Source organism: Hipposideros armiger, unplaced genomic scaffold, assembly GCF_001890085.2.
Source record: "Hipposideros armiger isolate ML-2016 unplaced genomic scaffold, ASM189008v1 scaffold_548, whole genome shotgun sequence".
NCBI lineage: Eukaryota > Metazoa > Chordata > Mammalia > Chiroptera > Hipposideridae > Hipposideros > Hipposideros armiger.
Genome location: NW_017731898.1, coordinates 707,533 through 731,065, shown reverse-complemented (window position 1 = coordinate 731,065; position 23,533 = coordinate 707,533). Strand labels below are relative to the sequence as shown.

Below are 23,533 nucleotides of genomic sequence, written 5' to 3'. Positions count from 1 at the left end.
GCTTCTAGTCTAGATTTGAGTTAAAACCAAGAGGTGGGGATTGGTGACGAGCTTCCGCCGGGTTGCGTAGCAGCGGTGGGCGGGACAAAGGACTGTCTCACAAGGCGACTAGTGGTCGGAACCTTCCTCCCTCTCCTTCCCTTCCCCTTCCCCTCCCAGGAAAGGCTGGGACACGGCACCGGGGCTGTCCCGTGGCCGCTGCGGCCTCAGCTCCAGCCGGGCTGGGGTACCGAGAGTCCAGACCGCTTCCAAGGCGGTGCGTACTGCGCCTGCGCGGGCTCCCACCTAAAAGAGGGTGTGGGAAGGGAGGGGGCGAAGTCCCAGGGGGATTGGGGTGGGGGTTCGAGATATTGGAGGTCAGGATAAGGGATAGGAGTAAAGAGGGAAAATGGAGGAAGGGAGCAGCAATAGGGAGGAGTTGGAAGGTGAGAAAGGGTCACTGGAGGGTGGGTGGTGGGGGAGGTTTATTGTAGTAGGGAGCCTTAAGAAGTGCGGGAGGGGGCCTGGGTTGGCAGGAGGACAGGGAGGAGGGGACTTGGGGGAACAACGTAGTGTTTAAATGGGCAGTGATTGATGGGCCGGGAGGAAGGGAAGGGAATATTCTGGGGGCCAGCCTGGGGCAGGGGCGGTGGAACCTGAACCCCCGCCCTCGGAGCGCCGTAGCTTGGCTCGTCTCCCATGCCTTGTCTTTGGCAGCCTTGTCTTGCTCCTCCATTCCTTCCCCCCCTCCCCCTCCCACCCCTCCAGTAAGGAATCTCACATTCCTTACATCCCTGCCCTGGGTTTGCGGCCAAGCCCTCTTCGCAGGCTTCACACACCGGAAAGCCTTTCCCAACGCAGGACGTAGGGGAAATTGAGGAATGGGAGGGAGAGGGAGCTGAAGGAGGAGTGAGGGTGTTTTGCTTGAGGGACTGACATCTTTCCCATTCAGAAACTGACTTCATTCCACCTAACAGAAATGTGGCTTTAATGAGACCACTGAACCACGGTTTTTGGGGACTGGGCTGTGATAGTGATAGCTAATCCCTTCCTATACAGTTGGTTTTAGAGTCTGACAGACAATAGAGCAAGAAGCTGATAATGTTTCTGGCTGATAGATCCCCCCCCCCCAGGAGGAATGGAGTAGACTAGTGGTAGGGAATCTGAGTGATGCAATAATGTTACTACCCTGTGTGTCCAGCTAACTTTGTGGCTGGGCCTGGTTCCTAGTAATTGAAAAGAAGGAATGAGCTTTCAAGCATTCCCTCGCTGGCCCTCAGTACAGTATTCAGTATGCTTTCACATTTATTATGTTATTTGATTTTTCGGGACAATATATAAGGTAGATAAGGCAGGTATCATTTTCCCTACTTGACAGGTGAAGAAATGGAAAACTACAGAAGGGTTACATGGCTTGCTGAAAGTCATACAGTTGGCAAAGCTGGGACCAGAACCCAAGTCTCCTGACTCCTGGTCCTCCTGTCAGTTGAAAAATCCTGGTTGATTCTGGCCAAGGGAGCATCGAAGTAGGATTGATTTTCCCAGCATGGGCAACTATTTGCTTTCTGAGTCTGGAATTTGTCACTAGAAGACTGAGCAGAGCCAACAGCACTGGTTCCTGGAAGCATTTATTGAGGTACAGGGGGCATATACCAGGCTGTTGGGAAACAGGGTGTTGTCAAAATGAAAGAAGCATTATACCCTTCCCTTTATTATGAATGGGGGAGAAACGTATCAATTTACCCCGTCCCCCAACCACAGGGAAGAGAAAGTGTTAGACATTGCACTTTTATCTCTGATTAGTTTAAAAATAGCACACTAAACACGTAGCAGATGAACAGTAAACTAATGAGTATGTGTACCAGACTCAGAAGATGAAATGGTCCCTGTTTTGTGTATAAAAATCATCATCCTGTTCCTTCCTAACACAGCCCTGAATCTATCGATAGACATGTGATGGTGAGGAAAGGTGTGAATGGTTGCTATTCTCCTGCATAGGGTTAATAGATCTCTCAGCACTGTTCATCTGAAGCCTTGTCTCCCTCTACATGGTTCCATCCTTTTAGTAATGAGAGCCTAGTCAGCCTAATCATTACTACTACCTCTAGTCTTCCCAGTTGTCCATCCTGGAATAATTGCCCGATTCAGTGCCTCTTCATATTTTTTAAAAAGCCTGATCCCTTCAGGAATATTTCCTCACTTGGGAAGTTGAATTACACCTGTACCAACATTCTTGAATATTTTTTTCTTATGAAATAGTATTTTCCAATTGGAAGATAGGACCATTCTTTTTACATGAAATAATTTATGTGAAAGCACTTGGGAAGCATGAAAGCATCATACTGTGCAGGTGAGGTATCATGGATCTAGGCATCTTACAGCCACAGCTTTAGAATCATTGATATTGCTGGTAGTTGTGTGCACAGAATAAAAGGATCTTTGTCTACTTAAAACAGCTCCCTTTCTCTCCCCTTGTTCCTTTCTCTCCCCTTCTCAGCTATGTTCGAATCTCCTAGACCATGTGTGTGATTCCTTAGCCAATGATCTCGTTCCTTACAGGGGAGTCCTGTATGCCTAGCACAGAAACCTGTAGCCCTTAATGAAGTTGTCTCATCCTCCCCAACCAACTGCCAGATCCAAGTCTATCCAGTCTCACTGCCAAGTGGAGGTAGTTCCCCTGACTCACCTTTTTCTTCCTTGTTCCTATTAATAGAGTGCTGATTGTGACATCATATCCATCCCCTTGGCGATGGAGTTTGTCACTAGGAAGGAAGACTCAGTTGAAGAATAGCCAACAAGATGGGTTACTGGGAGCATCTCCTGAGTGGCACTGAGTGGAGGCATCAGGGGGTTGGAGCCTTGTGAACAGGGAACCTGCCCCCCAACACTTGGAAGGTAAAGAGCCTTGATTCAGAATCCCCATTCCAGGTTTCAACCCTCTTCTCTGCCAATCTGGGTTCTTTCTGCTCCTTTCTTTCTTGCCTTTTTTTTTTCTTTTCTTTTCTTTTTTTTTTAGCTGAGCCATCCTGCCACCTGTTGTCAGCTCAGCGGCAGCTCAGCTCAGGCTGGGAATTGAACCTCTAGTTGCTCAGAGCTTGCACTCTTGAATGAGACTTAACCAACTGAGCCACTCGGCTGGCCCCTTCTGCTCTTGAAAACTTGATTTTTAAAACACTTTTCTGCATAAAGCTTTCCATGATTAACCCACATCAGTCTGTTTTTTGAGTATCTTACATTAGCTATTAACTTTTACTTATTGGTAAATTGCTAAGTAAATTTTATGTCTTTTTATGTATTTTATATGCTGTGTATTCACTCATTGGGCTCAAGCCTACACTTTGGTTTGAGGACAAGGATTGTGTTTTCTGTTTCTTTTACATGTCTCTCCTGGTAGGGGGGCTGTGTATATAGGGTGAAGATTTGGGATAATCACACAAATAATGCTTGGTGCTGGTGACCAAGGAGGAGGTCCTTGCTGGCCTTTGAAGCCTGGTAGGCCTCATTTTAGGTGTTACATGAATTCTTGAAGAACTGTGTGCCATCTGGATTCTTTTGTAAAGTGAATCCATTAAAATGCACTAAAGACGGCCAGCCAAGTCGCTCAGTTGGTTAAGAACTCATGCAAGAGTGCGAGCTCTGAGCAACAGTGGTTCGATGCCCGGCCCAAGCTGAGCAGCCACTGAGCTGCCAACAGGTGGCAGGATGGCTCAGCTAAAAAAAAAAAAAAAATGTACTAAAGAAGCCTAACTTTAAAATCCCCTGTAGTAAATCCAGTATGGATCACAGCATTCTGGAATTGAACAGAACCTTAGAGGTAGTGTAACCCTCCCCCTCATCTCACAGGTGAGGAAACTGAGTTCCTAAGAGCTCAATTCTCTAAGAGGGGGGTGTGACTTCAGTCTAAGGATTCTACTGCTTAACTAAAAAAGACCACTTCCTTTCACTTAAAAAAAATCAAGAGTTGCCCAAAGAGAGCCAAGTCAGTTAGTGGTAAAGCCAGGACACCTTTTATAACATAACCATCCCTTAATTTACCTAATTTTGTTTTATATGCTGAATTTTAGAACCATGGCACTTGTAGAGCACCTTAGAACTTATGTAGTCCAGGAAGCTTCATTTCATGTGGAATAAAGGAACTGAGGCCCGGAGAGGTTAAGTAACTTGCTCAAGGTCACACATTTGGTCAGTAATAGAGGGAGAGCTAGCACTCAGTTTTCTGGATTCTTGACTCATTTTTCTTTTTTTCCAGACCTATTCCTTCATTGTGAGACAGGGAGATAATGATGAAATGTTTTAGGGACACCTGTGAGACCCTTCACCAGCTAATTTCGTCAGCAGGTTGAAGTTCTAGGAGCCACCTGTTTCCTTACACTGGGACAGGTTATAGGGCCTTTTCCCTGTGTGTCTGGTGGTTTGCAGTAATTGGGGCTGAAGACACCTCAGCCCTCTGCATATCTGTTGTATTCAGGGCAGAGAGGAGAGTTACAAGGGAGCACATATACCTGGCTTTTACTCTTATGCTTTTGCCAAGAATTGGTGACAACAGGCCCAGTTACCCTAAAAATACAAATTATGGGTTGGAGTGGCTTCTCTAATGTTTCTTTTCAGGTGAGTGTTTGGATGTGTGTGTGAATGTGCATGGTTTGCACACCTGTACATGGGTTCAAGAAACCCCGAATAAGTAAGAATAAATGTTAGGGTTCCTTTAGGAACAGTCTGTTTTGAATTCCTAGTGCTCTCTAGGTATAGACCAGAAAAAAACAACTGCAACAGTAAGTTAAAAGGGTATAGGAAGGGGTCTGATAAAGCTCTTGCGTTTTTATAATAATGCTGACCAGGAATAGAGAGAGAGAGACCCCAGTGTAACAGCGAGGAAGGAAAGTAACATAATTACCTGGTTTGGTTGTGACCTGCAGAATAGCAGATGAGGAATGATGCATTTTTCAGTTTGGGTTCAGGATGTTCAAGTCAGGGAGACTGGCAGAACGCCTATATGCCGAAAAGACACCTCAGTGCTACTTTTGTTCAACTCCCTACTTGAGTGAAACCTTCCAAGGCCTTTTCTTATTCCCTAACTCAAGGAGAGTATCTAGGAAATTGTGCTTCCAGTGGCTGTGGTCACTGGCTGTGACTCTCGAGGTTTCTATGGTTTCACTTTTATTAAGGCTTCTGCCCCCAGGGCAGTGAGCAGTGAGTTCTTGTGAGGCATCCCCCTTAGAATGATATCCTTCCCCTCTGACAGCCCTACAGCTGTTGAGAGTCCTGGAGAGTAGAAGGAAAAGTCAAGGAGTCTAGCCTGGGAACTTGACTGTCTGCCTGTGACAGAGCAAGGCAGAGCAAGGAGCTGGCTTCCGAGGTTGTATAGAAAGAACCATGTCAACATTCATTTCCCATGGATGCCAAATAGGGAATATCCCAATCAGATAAGAAATCTAAATTTACCCTTCATTCTTAAGGCGGCACCCCTGAAGGATGCATTTATAGGAGGATAGATAAAACAGGAAATTTTCTAAGCTGATAAGGTTGTTGGTGGTGATGGGGTCAATTTAGAAAGAACAATGCCCAGCATCTCTGCAGAGTTTTGTAAACCCTGACTTTATGGTGGGAACCTTGCAGCTTATAACCCTGCCTGGTGGCTTCCCACATCCTCTGGCCATCTCTGCACCAACTGAGGCAAGTTCTCTGCTGTTTATTTTGGGGATATGGGATCTCCTGAGACCCCATTAAGATAAGTTTTCAGAATTTGTATTCCTTCTTAAGACAATATTGTTAGCACTGATTTAAAATGAAAGTATAGTGAAGCACAGTACAAACTCTAGGCCAGTTTTCTACATTGCCCCATAGCAACAGGGAAAAAAGGGTAATGTTGGGCCCGCCGAGTGGCTCAGTTGGTTAAGAGCTCGCTCAAGAGTTTGAGCTCTGAGCAACAGCGGTTTGATGCCCAGGCCGAGCTGAGCTGCCAACAGGTGGCAGGATGGCTCAGCTAAAAAAAAACCCAAAAAAACGGTAATGTTATTTTAATTTTTGCCCCTTGCTCTAAGGATAACTGATTTTTTTAAAAATTCAATCTTGCGGAAATAATATAACCTAGATCAAAAGTATAATCTCAGCAACTAGATTTTTAAAAATGTGTATACACACTACATATATTACTTTTTAGTTTTTAAATTGTTTTTATAAAAATGGTACCATAGGATACATAATGTTTTTGTAACTTGAATTTTTCAGTTTGAAAGTCATTTCAGCACAGTGGTTAAAAAGCTTGGGCTCTGAAGCCAGTCTGCCTGGGTTTGAATCTGGCTGAACCACTTGTTAGCTGTATGATATTAGACAAATATTTTAACCTTTGTGCATCTGTTACTCATCTGTAAAATACAGATAATGACAGTCCCTACCTCATAGAGTTGTTGTGAGAACTAGATGAGTTAATATACAAGAAATGCTTAGAATAGTGCCTACCATATAATAATGCTCAATAAATGTTGACTTCATTATTATTTAATTGTATAAGTAAAATGATCATTATTTTAAAAAGTAGGAAAAAACCAATAAAGCAAAACTGAGTGAAATTAAAAGTATTAAAAGTCTGCACTGAGAGATAGCTTCTTTGATACAGAGAGTGCCAAAAAAAGTATACGCATTTTAAGAAAGGAAAAAACTGTATTAAAATTGTAATACAATGAATGACAGTAGCATTCGATTAACACCATCTTATGAGTGAACGTCATACTACACATTGCTACCATAATTCAATTCAACTTCAAAAAGTAATATATAGATAACACCTCTTAAAATGTGTACTTTTTTTGGCACCCCCGGTAGATATCCTTCTTTTTTTTTAATTTTTTTTTTTTTAGCTGAGCCATCCTGCCACATGTTAGCAGCTCAGCAGCAGCTCAGCTTGGCCCAGGCATCGAACCGCTGTTGCTCAGAGCTCGCACTCTTGAGCGAGCTCTTAACCAACTGAGCCACTTGTCCGGCTCTAGATATCCTTCTAGATGCTCTCCAATATAAACGTGTACAAACATAAATATAACTATACTTTTTAACAAAAGTTGCACTATAGCATATATAACATGCATAAATATGTTATTTTACTTGTTATATAAATAATAAATACATTTAAGTAATTTAAGTCAATTATTAATAAATATGTTTAAGTCATATTAATGCCAAATGGTATCTTATTTTATGGATGTAAAGAATTTTACTGAATAATTGTGGTACTTCTGATTTCTTTTTTGCTATTATAAACAATGCTTAGATAAACAACCTGGTATATTGTTTTTACACCCTTGTGTAATTATTTCTTTAGGCTAAGTTCCTGGAAGTGGGAGTGCTAGGTAAAAGGGTATATACTTTTGGGGGGCAGTTCCTATTTTGTTTTGTTGTGATTCAATTTGATCAACTTTTTCTTGCAAGAGTACATTTTTTTCCAGACCTTGGTATAGTATATGACGTTATATGTGTCATACATATATGACACAGATAGCATATGACACATTGAGTATTTTGGACATGTTTTTTTGTTTAACCTTAATACTTTCTTTTATAATTTAGAATAATTACAGATTTATTTTTTTAAAAGATTTTTATTAAAATATAGGCAACATACAATATTATATTAGTTTCAGGTGTACACAATAGTTATTCAACATTTATATACCTAAAGAAGTGATCACCATAAGTCCAGCAACTATCCGACACTGTACCACGCTATCTCAGTATTATTGACGATATTCCCTATGCTGTACAGTACATCCCGTTGACTATTTTGTAACCACCAATTTATGTTTCTCAGTCCCTTCACCTTTCCCGCCCTCTCCCCTAACTGCCCTCTCCCCTAACTGCCCTCTCATCTGGCAACTGATTTATTTCTTCATTTGAATAGTGAATACACACACGGAAAATCTTTTTAAAAGGCACAAAAGGATAATTAGGGGAATTAAAATTTTCCTCCTATCTCTGTTCTTTAGTTATCCCTCCTCAGCAGCAACCACTATTGGCAGTTTCCTCTGGATCCTTCTGGAGAGTTCCATGTATATGTAAGCACATACACATACATAGTGATTTTGTGCTCATGGTGGCATACTTTACATATAATATTCTGTACTTTCGTTTTTTTTCTCTTAACAGTCTATCTTGGCAGTCTTTTCATACCTGTTACATTGATTTTTTTTCCTGTGACTCATTTTCTAGCTATTGTAGAGAAACCAAATTACAATTTGTTTATTTAATTGAGGGACGTGTTATCAAGTCAGCAGTTAAATAGATGAATTATAGATATTTGGGGATATTTTTGCCCTCATGCAGAAGCTAGCTCAGATAGCCCCTCTTCTTGACTTTTTCTCTTGCTTCTTCGCCTTCCTCCTAGCCCTGGACTGCTAGAAAGGCAGCGGCTGACATCTAGAACAGCACTAACCAGCCTTAGGTTGTATTAACTGAAGTAGAGAAGTGGGGGTAATAGTCTTATTCTGTCCGTATTGGTCAGTCCACATATGGAGCTCTGGGTACCCTGTTTTAGAGGGACATAGGCATTCTGGAATGCCATGAGAGAAGTGCGTCTGGGCTAGATACTTTTCATCTTTGCTATTGCTACACCCTACTTTGCTCTTTCCCAGGAGTGTCTAAGCACAGGGTAACTCACTGTTGGTTACTGTTGAGAGGATTCCTACCCTAGGACGTTAAGCCGGATGGTCTCTTATGGTCCATACTAACTGTTGAGGCAAAAATAAAACTCTCTTAACCAGGTCAATGGGAAAAACTGGGCATGATCAAATTCTACAGGGCATCATCTTTTATTCCTGTACTTCAAAAATAAAAGCATTCCTATAGTTTTTATCCTCAAGTAATTTCTAAATTAAAAAATATATTTTTTTCCTATTTGTTGAATTACGATTTTTTTTTTAAAGATTTTTATTGGGGAATTGGGGGGATGGGAACAGTGCTGGGGAATTGGGGGAAGGGGAACAGACAAGTTGCTGTCGTTTTGTTCTTCAGTCTAGTTGTGGAGGACGTTACTTCACTGGCCCAAATAGGCACCATCAATGCGCTCTTCCCAGGCAAGGCAGATCAGTCACCGGCTTCTGGACGGCTGCTCACTGTGGCTGCTGGCCGCTCACGCTGGCTGCTGGCTACACACAGTAGCCCATGGCAACCCACTGCCACAGGGGCTGCAGCCTACGCCTTCGCCGGCAACTCACGGCATCCCAGCTCCAGGTTGAGCTGTTGTTCAGCATCTTAGCTGTGGAGGGCAGTGTCACTGGCCCTCATATGTGGGATCCGAACCGGGGCCCTCTGGCGTCCCAAGCCAGTTCTTAACCATTGTGCCACTCGGCTGGCCCCAAATTACAATTTTTTTAAAAATGTATACTCATTAAAATATTTGGTTATCAAAAATAGGAGAAAAAAACATTATCTTTAGCTTACACCCAAATAAAGCACTGTTAACATTTTGATATTTCCTTTTGGTCTCTTTTTATGTATGGATTATTTATAAATACATAATGTTTTTAAATATATCTGTGTTCAATTTTGTGTCCTACTTTGTAAATCTACACGTATTATTATATCACGTTATTACAGATTCCCCATAAACATCATTTAACATAGATATACAGTAAGTCCCCGACTTTGACTTACAAACGAGTTCTGTTCCAGGAGAATGTTCATAAGTCGGATTCATTCGTAAGTCCGTCAAAGTGAGTCTTACACACCTTTGACACAAATATGCAATGTAAAGTCAATGGTTGAACGATTCATGTTATAAGAACGAGCAACGTCTACCATCTTTTCATCTCTGTCCAATCTCTCAATTATTTTCACTTTTGTTTCCATGGTTATTGATTTGCGCTTCCTAGCAGTCCCCTCCACATCACCACTGCTTTGCCTCTTGCTTCCGGACATCCTGGGCTCTGATTGAGCACTGTATCATTATACACTATCACACTGTACAATAAACACACGGCAGCACAACTGTGACAATGTCCGGCAGACACGTGAGCTACTTCAGCGATTTGTTCACATCTACGAATGTTCGTAATGCGAGCTCTGTTCGTATCTGTGAAAGTTCGCAACTCAAATATTCGTAAGTCAGGGACTTACTGTATTCATCAAATGGGCTTATATCACCATAGTCACCTAACTGTACCTTTACTGTTAATTTAAGTGATTATCTAATTTTTAAGTGTTTCTTGGTATGATTTTTTGTTGTTGTTGTTAAAGATTTTTTTTTTTAATTGGGGAATTGGGGGATGGGAACAGCGCTGGGGAATTGGGGAAAGGGGAACAGACAAGTTGCTGTCCTTTTTGTTCTTCAGTTTAGTTGTGGAGGACGTTGCCTCACTGGTACCAAGTTGGCACCATCATTGCGCTCTTCCCGGGTGAGGCAGATCAGTCGCCGGCTTCTGGACCGCTGCTCACTGTGGCTGCTGGCCGCTCACGCTGGCTGCTGGCTACACACAGTAGCCCATGGCAACCCACTGCAGCAGGGGCTGCAGCCTACGCCGTCGCCGGCGACTCATGGCAGCCCAGCTCCAGGTTGAGCTGTTGTTGAGCATCTTAGCTGTAGAGGGCAGTGTCACTGGCCCTCATGTGGGCTCTGAACCGGGGGCCCTCTGTCGTCCCAAGCCAGCTCTTAACCATCGCGCCACTCGGCCGGCCCTTGGTATGATTTTTTTAAAACCTACCTGGATCTCTTTTTCTTTTTTTTTTTAGAAATTTTACTGGGGAACAGTGTGTTTTCCCAGGACCCATCAGTTCCAAGTCAAGTAGTTGTCTTCAGTCTAGTTGTGGAGGGCGCAGCTCCTTGGCCCATGTGGGAATCGAACCAGCAACCTTGGTGTTATGAGCCTGCACTCTAACCACCTGAGCTAACTGGCTGCCCCTGGATCTCTTTTTGTACCATTGTTCCTTCCTTCCTGCTTTAGAGGTGTCCCTCTTTCTATTTAACATAATTCCAGATCACCTACCTACTGCTACCTCGGTGACCAAACCCTCTCCTGTGTTTATCTTTCCCTCTTCACTAGTGCTTTCCTCTCAGTACACAAACATGCTCAAGCCTTTCTCATCATAAAGAAAAACACCCCTAGTACAACCCACTTCCTTAACCTCCTGTCTTTCTCTAGCTAGTTCTTTCTCTTTCCCTTCCTTTGAAATCAAGCTTTTGATGAGTTATCTTTAGTTCCTGTCTCTGTCTCACCTCCTGTTCACTTGGAACCACTACTGTCTTACTTTCACTTCCAATAGCCAGGCCAAGGTGGTTGACAGTGACAATTTCAAAGGGATTGTTAGTAAAGCCCACGGCCCTGAACTTTTAAGGCCCTAGAGATGGAGAAACAAGTATATAGTGGTGATGGAGGTTATTGTAGTAATGTCACAGGGTATCATTGTTCCTATATAAAATGGGTAAAGAAAGATAAGTGGTTCCAAAGGGAGCCTTGTGATTTCTTGTATCAATTAGCTTGTGTATTAATCAGGATTTTTATCAGTTGAGAGAGACAAAAACCCAGCTCAGACCAGCCTAAACATAATAGAGAATTTATTGGCTCATGTAACCGATGTTCAAAAGCTGATTGTGGCTTTAGTCATGGCTGAATCCAGGACCTCAAATGATCTCATTTGAATTCGATCTGTCAGCCCCACTTTCTTCATTATTGGCTTCATTCTATAAGCAGGCTGTCCTCATTAATGGCAGAGATAGTCACCAGCCACTGTGGGTTGTACAACCTACCAGCCATGCCACCCAGGGGAAAGAGTTCCTCTTGCGCACTCCAGAAGAAGTCCCAGGTATCATTCTCATTGTGCTGGGTTTGGTCACATGTCCAGTAGGAGCTAGGGTATGGTTCCTAAAGGAAAACTGGAAAATGAGATGTAAGGTAGGCAAAACAGTAGATGTCCACTATATCCTGGTTGCCGGGAAGCTCCTAGTTAAGGGAACATTTAAATATATAAACATTTTATTGATTTATAGGGAATTGTGCTTGGTGCTACACTGGATGCAGAACATGAGTTTCTGCTCTTAAGGAATTTTTAATCAAGTAGTAGAAATTAGAGGTATACATAAATAATGGTTACTGTCATGCATTGAACACTTACTGTGTGTCAGCAGGCACTTTGCTAAATGTTTTATATGCAATTATCCCTTTGTGAGGACAACTCTGTGAAAGTCACTTCTATTATTATTTGTATCCATTTTATCTATTTATATAAAAAAAACACTTAGGCTTAGGAAGTTTACGTAGCCTGCCCAAGGGCACACAGCTGTTGAGTAGTAGACTGGGGAGAAACCAGTCAGTTTTGACTCAATCCAGTGCTGTACTTCATCTTGCACTTGACCTATCAAGGGCTCTTTACATCCCACCCCTCTCCCACCCTTTTAAATTGGACAGCTTGATTCTAAATTTCTAAGAACAGTTTGATGGACTCAGCTCATCTTCTCCAGGACATCACAGTTGATGGCTGGTCTGTCCATTGGCCTTACTTGTATCATGTGACCATCCATCTTTGATCCAATTAGCTCACCAGTTGGCTGTCCACACAGGAGGTTCAGTCACCAGTGACCTCTTCTTTGGGTTTGATCCTTAGGAGCCCAAAGAAGGGGCATGGCAGCCCCACTGCTCTTTGAGTCCTTGCTCTCCTGAACCTCCCTCCTTCAGCCCCACTGCCAGTACCTAAGTTCTGATTCTCGCCATCTCTCTCCTGCCTATATGTTCTTCCTGTCTCCAGTGTCATCCTTATTTGACAGAGTGATTCTAAAAGGGAACTTTTATCCAGTCATTCCTTTTACATCTTTCAGTGCCTTCTATAGCCTTCAGGATCAAATCCAAACTCCTTTAACAAGACTTCTCAGGGCCTGAACCTTGCTTGCCTCTCCAGCCTTGTATCTAGACACTCCCTCACTTGCACCCTTTAGGTCAGCCTTTTTCTGAACCACTTAGAGTTCCTGGAGTGCATCATATGCTGTCTTACTTCTGGGCCTTTGTGCTATTTAATGTGCGTAAAACCACAATGCCCATCCTACCCACCTCCTCAACACCTAGCTAACAATTGCTTGTCCTTTTGGTGACACCTAATCTTAGAAAACTCTCAAAATCACCCTCTCTTCAGCCTGGGTTAGGTATCTATATCTCTTGCCCTCATAATGCCCTATAATTACTCTTATCAAAGCATTTATCACTTCATATTTTAAATGTATGCTATGTAATGTCTTCTTCCATTATAATTAAGTTTCTTGAGTCAGCTTCTCCCCCCCCCCCAATGACTGGCACATAGTAGGCTCTCAATAAGTAATTGTTGGACAGAAGAATGGATCTTGGCAATGAGTTTGTCACGTTTGTAGGTTCCTGAACTGGCCTCTTTTTCTCTGTTACTCCTTCCAGGACCTGGGTTTCAGTGATGAGACATGGGGTATGATGTAACCCGTTTCCAGGGGGATGTTGACGAAGACCTTATCTGTCCTATCTGCAGTGGAGTCTTGGAGGAGCCAGTCCAGGTGAGTCGGCCTGATGGCAGATTTGCTGGGGCAATAGGTGGCAGTGGAGTTAGTAGAAAATGTTCATATGTAATGGGATCAAGGGAAAGTCACTGTGTCCTGGCTCCCCCCCCACACACACACAGGAGAGGTTTGGTGCAGAGGATCAGTGGCGACTACAGGAGAAATGGGGCCTTCCTGAGTCTGTGTAGAAGTGGAAGCCACAGAAGTCCATGCTTTACGTTTTCTTCTGAACTCACTGAGATTTTTCTGCTGTAAAATGGTCATCTGTTTGTTTCTGTCTTGACAGTAGCTTGGGAACTTCCTTTCCTCTGCAGGGGCTCTGACTAGGTTTTGTCTTCCTACCCATGATTGAACTTCTGGACACTCCTGCTAAATTCTCTCTGAGTTTTGATGATGTAATGTTTTGGGTAGTCAACCAGTCTCCCTGCAGGCCTCTTCTGCCTACCTACTGTTTAATAAATAGGAAGTGGGGAACAGTATATACTGACCTGTTTTATTCCTGGGATTTATTGGAAAAACCAATTTTGACACAGCTGTGTACTCTGCATTTGATATGAAAGCTGCCACCTTCAGTAGGTCACTTCTCTACCAGCCTTGCCAGACAAATGTCAGTTGTGTCTTCCTGGGGCAAGTATGAGGAGAAGCTCATGACTAACAGGCAAGTATAATGAGTGAGATGAATTCTTAACAGTTATATTCCTGGAACATCATCCTGCATGGTCCTTATTGCCCGCACTCACTAAATATCAGTTAATCCTTCAGCTAACTAGAGATAATCCCATTTTCCAAATCAGGACACTAGTCAATGAAGTTAATGGCCCTTCCCCCATTCACTGCTTTTACAATTCACTACATCCCAACTCCCTTGATCCTTTGAGTTTATTCTTACTCTCCAGTTTTTTGGGGGTTTTTTGTTTGTTTGTTTTTTTAGCTGAGCCATCCTGCCACCTGTTGGCAGCTCAGTGGCAGCTCAGCTCAGGCCGTGAATCGAACCGGCAACCCTGTTGCTCAGAGTTAACACTCTTGAGTGAGCTCTTAACCAGCTGAGACACTCAGCCAGCCCCATATTCTTACTCTCCAGTTTTTAAGCACCCAAAGGAGCTCAGATGCATGAGCTGAATGAAAGTCAGCCTGTATTGCAGTAGCAGCTAGCCCTGGACCTCTCTCCTGATGAGGCCTTTGCAGCCTGCTACCATTAGAAGCAGACTGGCTGGGTGTGGAGCAAGCTTTGTATGCTGGTAGTGTCAAGAGGTCATGGGGTGTGTTGGTTCCCTCTCCACCCTGGCAGGGCCTTAACCTGTTTTCTGGCACTATCATTTGAGGTGAGTGACATGTGGAGAGGGTAGTGGCGGTTGGATTGTCTGTTAGAAGCCACCCCTCCCCCCACTTCCAGGGTTTACTTTCTGAGGAACACACCTCAAGATGCCAGGTTACCAGCCACATTTCCAAGGATAGAAGGCCCCTGCTAGGGATGCTGATTCCCTACATCATATTTATTTTTTGAATAGGTAATAAATTCATATAGTTCAGAAATCAAAACAGCATAAAAATGTACACAGTGAGAACTCTTCCATCCTTGTCCCAGTCCACCTAATCCCCTCATAGGTAACTATTAGTTTATTTGGTATCCTCCAGTGTGTTATGTGGGCAGATACAAGAAAGTGTGAGTATATAGTATATATATTTGCCTACCTTTCTTACATGAAATGTAGTACATTCTGCAGGGGTGGCAGGTTTAGATAGAATGGTCACAAAAGAGGTGACAGTTGACCTGAGATCTGAATGATAAGGGACCATTCATACTAAGATTTAGAGGAAGAGCATTTCAGGCAAAGAGGAGCAGCAAAAGCAAAGGTCCTGAAGCAGGAATGAGCTGAGTATGGACAAGGAACAGAAAGAAAGCCAAAATGGCCTAAGTACAGTGCTGGGAGCGTGATGTGAGGTGAGGAGAAGGCAGAGGCACGGGGCCAGATCGAGCAGAACGTTATAGATCCTGAGTAGGTGTTAGTTTATTTTAAGTATAATGGGAAGCCATTGTAAAGTTTTAAGCAGGGGAGTGATATGATCTGATTTGTGTTTTTAAATGATCACTCTGGTTGCTGAATGTAGAATGGAATATAAAGGGGCAAGGTGGAAGTAGGGAGACCAGTTAGAAGACATTTAGTAATATAGGTACGAGATGATCCCTTGAACTGGATTAGTGGCTATAGAGATGGGGAAAAGTAGACAAATTTAAGATTTTCTGGAGATAGGATTTGTAAGACTTTGGAAAGAATCAAATATAGTGAAAAAAATGAGTGAAAAATAAAAATCTACTGACAGATTAGTGATATTGAGAGTGACTTTTTACAAAGCCTTCTGTGTTTCAGTCTTTGGTTTTTATGAGCACTTGGGGGCATATTTTTTTTATTGTCCAACCTAGCAAAGTGATTGGGATATAGTAGGCACTCCATTCACTCATTCGTCAACATGCTCCAAGTGCCTACTGTGTTTGTCCTGTGCCAGGGGCCAGACAGCTTCTCCACAGAGGCCAGGGAATCCTCTCACTTTGAGGGAGAGATTAGCTTTAGAGGTTATCTGAGTTATCAAGGAAGTAGGCTGAAATATGAGCTTTATGAAACTGAAAAGAATGTGATTCTATGAAAAACCAGCCCTGTTTTGGAGAGTAGGGCTGGCCTTTGGGACACAGGGCAGAGCAGCCCTTAGAAAATAAGAACTTGGGCTCACAGGGAGAGAACTCTTAACTTCTCACCAGGAGTTCTGGGCTTTTTGTTTTGCTTTCTTACATTGACCTTTTGCCAGTAAATCTCTGCCCCCTCCCCTCTCCTTGTCCTTTACACCTTAGGACCCATTTTGAATTCTGTCCTCTCCATAAATATCTGCCCTGATGGACTCTCACCCTCCCCTGCATTCCTTTGGTAATTATTGTGTATGCAATCCAGTTGGCAGATAATGACTGCCTTCTGTCATCCCTTCTATTGTCCTGGAACATTATTTATATCTTATTGTTATATAACTTTTTACTTGTTTGTCTTATGTCACAATCCGTTTGGAATCTTGAGCACAGGAAACACATCTGAAACCTGTCCCCCTTGCCCAAAGTATTGTGCAGCTATACTCTGCCATGACCCCAGGGACCTCTGGTCCTGGAAGCTGCTCCAAGACTTGATTGGCTTTGAGTTATCACATCCAGGCTCTTAGCTCCTCCGGCTAATTCCCTTGTGCCCTTTTGCCCTGCTATCCCTCTAGGCACCTCATTGCGAGCATGCTTTCTGCAACGCCTGCATCACCCAGTGGTTCTCTCAGCAGCAGACGTGTCCGGTTGACCGTAGTGTTGTGACGGTCGCCCATCTGCGCCCAGTACCTCGGATCATGCGGAACATGTTGTCAAAGCTGCAGATTGCCTGCGACAACGCTGTATTTGGCTGCAGTGCTATTGTCCGGCTTGACAACCTCATGTCTCACCTCAGTGACTGTGAGCACAACCCAAAACGGCCTGTGACCTGTGAACAGGGCTGCGGGTAAGATCCTTACCTTCTGCCCCACAAGGATAAGGGCCGTCCTGTTTATATCCCTGTCTCCATTGCCCTGCTCACTGGCTGAGCAAGTCTCCTATGCATGTAGGCAAGGAGTGTCCTGGGCCTCCCTGGCTTCCTGCCCTAGGATCTCACTTTCATGCTGCTTTTCCAACTCTGATCTTTTTGCTCTTGCTTTAATATAAGAAGGGAGACAGCAATTCAGCAATCTACATGATAATACTAAAGACTGATTTACTTTATTCTTCCCTTTTGGTTCAGTATTACTTTCCCTTTGTCAGATTGACTACTCTAATTTCCAGCCTTCTCATATTTCCTCTTGCCCTATTTTTTTCTTTCTTTGGGGTGTGAAATATTTGATTAAATGCTGACAGCTAGGGCTGTGAATCTAGGGCTTCTCAGAGGAATGAGTGCACAGGCAGAATCTGTAGGAGGAAAGGAAAGCCATGTGGTAGATGAAACACTGTCTTATAGAGGGAAAGAAGCACAGAGAAAGTAGATAGCAAAGGGGCAAGTGGGGAGCTGGGGAGGAGGAAGTAAAGAGAATAAACAGGAGGGAGGCCTGAAGTTAGAGATAAATATTAGAAATTGGGGGTAGGAGAAAGTCCTCTCAGCAAGTTTCTGCCTTTGCCCACATGTCCCATTGAATGCTCCTGTTCTCTTTTCCCACCCTGGGCGGCAGCCTGGAGATGCCCAAAGATGAGCTGCCAAACCACAACTGCATTAAGCACCTGCGCTCAGTGGTGCAGCAGCAGCAGACACGCATCGCAGAGCTGGAGAAGACCTCAGCTGAACACAAACACCAGCTGGCAGAGCAGGTAGGGCCCAAAGAACGTGGGGAAAAACATGTCCCTACTATGCAAATAAACCACCTGTCTGCAGGTGATAAGCACCATGCAGATCTGTGCCTGTGCACCTAGCTGAGTGGATATTCTGCCTATGGCTTAGCAGGGAATCAGATTGAAGCTCTTCTCCCTTCCCTTTATCTCTTCAGTGTCTTTCACTCTTCAGTGTCCTTCATTCACTGAACATTTACCAAATTGCCTCTCTATGACGGCACTATGCTGAGCACTGCAGATACAGCTGTGACTGAAACAATCATGCCCTCATTCTCAGATAACTTTTGTCTGTCATCTGCCATCTGCCTTAACCATCACCCTTGGTTCTCTTTCCCTCCAACAGAAGCGAGACATCCAGCTGCTGAAGGCGTATATGCGTGCAATCCGCAGTGTCAACCCCAACCTTCAGAACCTGGAGGAGACAATTGAATACAATGAGATCCTAGAGTGAGTGTCACTCAGGGTATGGAGTTACTCCGTGTCCTGGTGCTGAGCCCTGAAAGGAGGAAGAGCAGGGGAGTGGCAGAAGTAGGGTAATAAAAGGGCTGGGCTGGTGCCACCACTTTTCAGATGTTGGGATGAAGGAGAGTGGCAGAGGAGAAGAGGAGAATCGTCAGCCCCAGTATAGGACCTCTTATTCTTTGGGGTGGATGGAAGGGAAAGCTTACCCAAGGATGCAATTTCTCCAGAACTAGGTGAGTACCCATATGTACAAATCCCTGTGTTAAAGGCTGTGGAGGGCTGGGAGGGCCAAAAAGAAATAGACATCATCCCTATCTTCAGGTAGCTTACAATCCAGAGAAGAGAGTGTGCAAATCCAGGAAAGGGATCTAAAAATGCAGCAAAAATGCAATGAGGTAAACAAGCGAAGTCCAAGATAATCTTTCACTTCTGGAGTACATCTCTTAGATTAACTGTTAAGGGTGAATCAATATACATAGTGGTGCAAATAGTGCTGCATGGCACAGTATAGAGGAAGAATTGCTTCACTCAATAAATATTTGTTGAGCACTTAGTATGTGCCAGGTACCATGTGTGCTAAGTATTGGGATTTTTAAGAAAAATAACAGGGACCCTACACTCGTGGAGTTTAATCTGGTGAGTAACGTGTGGTGACTCAGATGGGACCAACTACAGAAAAATTAGCAGTTTCTGAACCCATGATGGAAGGAGGGAGAGGATGGGTAGGGGGGAGGATAGGTTAAGCTAAGTGCAGAGTGGGTGGTTGTTGCTATTAGGGAAAGAAGCCGTGCAGAGAAAGGGGATGAGCTGGAATGACCACCTCCGATCCGCTCCACACAGGTGGGTGAATTCCCTGCAGCCAGCAAGAGTGACCCGCTGGGGAGGGATGATCTCCACCCCAGATGCTGTGCTCCAGGCTGTAATCAAGCGCTCCCTGGTGGAGAGTGGCTGTCCTGCCTCTATCGTCAACGAGCTGATCGAAAATGCCCACGAGCGGAGCTGGCCTCAGGGTCTGGCCACACTAGAGACAAGACAGATGAACCGGCGGTACTATGAGAACTACGTGGCCAAGCGCATCCCTGGCAAGCAGGCTGTTGTCGTGATGGCCTGTGAGAACCAGCATATGGGCGATGACATGGTGCAGGAGCCGGGGCTTGTCATGATATTTGCGCATGGCGTGGAAGAGATATAGTCACTCGGCGGGCTGCCAGGAAGAGATGGAAATCGGAAAATCTCATCACTCCAGTAGCTGGGCCCTGAGTCCTCCCCACTGTCCTTAACCCTGTGGCTTACACGGGAGCCACACGTCTCCCTGCTCTTCTGGCACTGACGGGCCCTGAGGCATTTTGCGCTCAGCCTTTTAGGTGGGAAACCTACATTCCTTCCTTTTCCTAATTCTTCCCCTAAGATGTCTGTAAATTTTCACCCTGGTTGGGAAAGTCCCCACTAGGATTCCTGGTTCCAGGTATTTTCAGAAAGCACAAAGATAATCATTTTCTCCAAGGATCAGGGTGGAGCGAGGAATCTCTAAATCTCTAATCGTTCCCATCCTCCAAAACCAGGGAATCTGAGCAGGCCTATTGACTAAACATCATTTAAAGGACAGCTCTGGGGAGCAGACATCCTGAAGAAATGGTAAGGGTGGAACCAAAACCCTAGAAATGAATAATAGGGCCAGTAACTGGCCATCACCGATGGCCCTGAGGGGAAGACTGGACCTCTGTGCCAAGCAGTACCTTGTTTAGCCCACCTTAAAGGTGCAGGCTCCCACTGGGTCTGCGGGTGTGCAGGTTGGGATGCCGAAAATGGCCAAGTGAGCTCTTTCCTACACTTTCTCTTCATTAGGGAATGACAGGAGTTGGGGAAGGGGGTTAGTCTGTTGGGGTGAACATGCTCAGCAAGAAGCAGTTCTCTAGCTTTTGCTGAAGTCGCGCAGGCACTGCCTCTGTGGTACAGGCCTAATACCAGAGACCCCTCTCCAGCCCTGTGATTGTAACGCATTATTTTGATAATTTCCTTTGGCCATTGTTGTTTATATTTCATTCCCTCCCACTTTTTTTTTTTTTTTTTTAAAGAATGGCCTGGTTATGGCTACCCCACTTTTCCAGCCCAGCCACCTTGTTGGCAATTTAATTTATTTACTTTTTTTTTTTTTAAAGAAAGGAAAAAGAAAAAAAATTAACAAAACTTAAAACTTTTCTCTTGCTGTTCCTATGGTGGGGATTCTGGATAGGGTGGGACAGGGGTGGGGGCTGTTTTATATTTTTCCTTTTCAGCACAACCTTTGGCTTTAATATAGGAAGGGCCAAGGGGGTCCTTGGCTGAACTTATAATGTATGCCCCAACCTCCGTAACCCCATTGAGGTGAGGAGCTTCCTCTGTTCCAGTGATGGATGTAACAGTCCAGCATCAATGCCTGTGCGTTCTGGCGAACTTTGCTCCTGGCCCTTCCAGGGTCTCACTGTAAAATTCTGGATTTCGAGTATTAATTTTGAAGAAATCCCTCACCCCATTTCCTTGGAGATATATAGCTGGATTCTACCTTCACCAGGAAAGGTGGGCTAGAAATTGTGTCTTTGTCTTTGAGTATAGGCTGTGCTTTCTCACCCATGCCCTCTGAGGACTTCAGCTCCATTTTAGGCTACCTGGGGCATTCCTTGACCCCTAGGTTGACTGGCAGAGTAACAGAAGGGGAGGGATAGTGGGTGTGATTATTTTAATTTGCAGGTGGGAGTGGGGTTGAAGAGAGATGGCCATATAACAGCTTCTTCTCTTTTTGGAGTTGTATTCTAGGCCAGCTTGCTATAGGTCTGGGTAGTTGGGTCATGACTCCATGGGGACTGGAGTGGAGGGATACAGCTTGAAAGGAGTAAGGAACAGTCGTATGTTCTAGCTCCAGGACATTGTGCTCAGGAATTTGAAAACGCTGCTATACTTAGTCTGGTTACTACATTTCTTCCACTCCCCACTGCCCCTGCCTGCCTTACCAAGGCCCATACCCTCCTGTCATCACCCTCAGATGGAGCCAGGAAGCTCAGTTCAGGCTTCCCCAGCCTTTGCACTAGTGTCTCTGCAGGTTGCTGGTTGTGTTACATGTGCTGTTCCATGGTGTTGACTGCACTAATAATAAACCTTTCACTCAATTCTCTAAATTCTTAATTCAGTATTACTCCCCTTCTTGTGAAGGTTTCTCCTCTGCTTTTGCCTTTTTCTCACCTTAATTCCCCTTACTTCTTCCTTGCTTTGTAACCTACCATAGTCTTAGAACTAACATGTTTTAGGAGGATGCCTGTCTGGGAGTAGTGCTCACCTCACATCTTCTTTTTCCTGTGTGCCCTCCTAAATCCTTCCCTCCTATCTCCTGTTCTATAGCAGCCAACACTCCAGTGATATGAACTATGTTCTGCCTTTGCCCCAGATTCCACATCTTGCCTAGTGCTCCTGGGGTTCTGGGACACTTGCCACAGAAGATACACATGTACCTTTCTCCCTTGTCCTGCCACTGCTTTGGAATCTGGAATTCCATTGCAGGCAGGGAACTCTCTACCCTCCAATGCCTCCTAACCAGCAAAGTAAATGTGAGGAAGGGAACGTGGAATGGCTACCTGCTGTGGTTGTCAGATCTCGATAAACCCTTACATGCTCCACCTTCTCCCTGTCATGAGAAAAAGGAAATATTATTTTCCCCAAAAAGTATATTTTAAATTCGTTGAGCATTTATCATGCACCTAATGTAAATCCAATAGTACTGTAGATACGCTAGTGGGGTTAAAAAGGGGGCATAGGGCATTTCTATACCAACTGAGTCTACTACAGTTCCGTACACACAAGGTCTGATTGTCAAATGATGAACACATCACAATATAGAGCATAAGAGGCAATATATGTACTCTAGTGTTACCAACAGTGCTTCCCCCCGAATTTCCTTCAAAATTACTTTCAGAACCTGCTGCTCATTCTTTTGAATGTCATGAATGGTACCAAATCTTCCTTTTAGGGTAGATTTGGGTTTGGGGCACAATATTCATTGAATATTCTACAAGGAACTCACTAGGGTGGGGATGGGGGAGTCCGTGTAGCAAAATGGCACCTACCTTCAAAGACTTACTCCCTAATGGAGATGAGTATATATATATAAAGACATAATAAATATGGTTAAGTGGATTTACAAGCAGTACATAAGCAAGGGAAAGAAAAAGCCACCGATTCTGATGCATACCAGGAAAGACTTTCAGAAGTGGTATTTGTTCAGAGGTTGGCAAACTACAGCGTGCATCCTGCTGTCTACCTTTTAAAAAAATTACATTGGAACAGCTATGTTTATGAGTTGTCTCTGGCTGCTTTTAGATTACGACAGCAGAGATGAGTAGTTGACACAGAACTATGGCACACAAAGCCTAAAATATTTGCTACTTGGTTCTTTACAGAAAGTTAGCCAACCCATTCTAGACTTTTTTTTTTAAGATTTTATTGGGGAATTGGGGGAGGAGAACAGATAAGTTGCTGTCCTTTTGTTCGTCGGTCTAGTTGAGGAGGACTTTGCTTCACTGGCCCACATTGGTATTATCATTGCACTATTCCCGGGTGAGGCAGTCGCTCGCCAGCCATTGGACAGCTGCTCATGGCAGCTCACGAAAGCACACACCAGCTGCCAGCCAGCCCCACTGCAGCCTACGCTGACTCACGGCAGTCCAGCTCCAGGTTGAGCTGTTGTTCACCATCTTAGCTGTAGAGGGCGCAGCATCACTGGTCCTCATGTGGATCTAAACCAGGGCCCAGCTGCTCAGAGCTGGCGTCCCAAGCCAACTCCTAACGCGCCACTCGACCGGCCCCCACCTAGACTATTAAGGTCAGGAGAATGGGCAGGGAAAGGAAAAGCGTTGGTGGTTTTAATTTCTTCAGTGTATAGATTTGAAAAATCAAAATATTTTATACATTGCCCAAATTAGCACTTAAAATTAATGTATCCTTAATCTAAGACAAACCTATATTCACACTTCCCCAATTGTCCCAAGAAAAGTACTTTTAGAGCTAGTTTTTGTTCAACCCTGGATCCAGTCCAGGAACTGAGCATTATACAGTAGGTTATGTGTCTTAACTCTTGCTCTCTCAATCTAGATTCCTGGAACAACCTTTCTTTGTAACACTAATTTATTGAGATTGGGCCAGTTGTCCTGGAGAGAGTGGTGTTTTGGATTTGACTGACTGCTTCTTCACAGTGT

At 44.1% G+C, this 23,533-nt stretch overlaps 1 protein-coding gene and 1 long non-coding RNA gene across 6 annotated transcripts in view; one reads left to right on the top strand and one right to left on the bottom strand.

Annotated features, from left to right (window-relative positions):
- Positions 1–82: 82 nt before the first annotated feature.
- On the top strand, positions 83–21,457 carry RNF41 (ring finger protein 41). 4 transcript variants are annotated; one of them, XM_019669141.1, is made up of 8 exons: positions 83–256; positions 1,358–1,615; positions 2,693–2,874; positions 13,359–13,471; positions 16,724–16,995; positions 17,693–17,828; positions 18,193–18,296; positions 19,152–21,457. In XM_019669141.1, exons 4-8 carry the CDS (start codon positions 13,382–13,384, stop codon positions 19,501–19,503), a joined length of 954 nt encoding a protein of 317 aa, XP_019524686.1. In that variant the 5' UTR covers positions 83–256; positions 1,358–1,615; positions 2,693–2,874; positions 13,359–13,381; the 3' UTR covers positions 19,504–21,457. The 4 variants fall into 4 exon arrangements, with proteins under 4 accessions (XP_019524686.1, XP_019524685.1, XP_019524688.1 ...); XM_019669140.1 differs by lacking the exon at positions 1,358–1,615; XM_019669142.1 differs by lacking the exons at positions 83–256; positions 1,358–1,615 and adding an exon at positions 368–425.
- The window catches only part of LOC109396905 (uncharacterized), an 18,844-nt gene continuing 6,180 nt past the window's right edge, over positions 10,870–23,533 (bottom strand). The window contains exons 3-4 of one of the 2 annotated variants that reach the window (XR_002126940.1): positions 21,917–21,966; positions 10,870–11,836 (exon numbers count right to left, since the gene is read on the bottom strand). This is a non-coding gene — a long non-coding RNA (uncharacterized LOC109396905). The remainder of the gene's footprint in view (positions 11,837–21,916; positions 21,967–23,533) is intronic. The other variant, XR_002126941.1, reaches the window with a different exon arrangement.

Excerpts from the sequence above, each read along its gene's own strand:
- RNF41 (XM_019669143.1), top strand. The coding sequence starts at position 13,382 with ATGGGGTATGATGTAACCCGTTTCCAGGGGGATGTTGACGAAGACCTT. Across the intron at positions 16,996-17,692 it reads ACCTGTGAACAGGGCTGCGG|CCTGGAGATGCCCAAAGATG; the intron begins GTAAGATCCTTA and ends CCTGGGCGGCAG. Across the intron at positions 17,829-18,192 it reads AACACCAGCTGGCAGAGCAG|AAGCGAGACATCCAGCTGCT; the intron begins GTAGGGCCCAAA and ends TCCCTCCAACAG.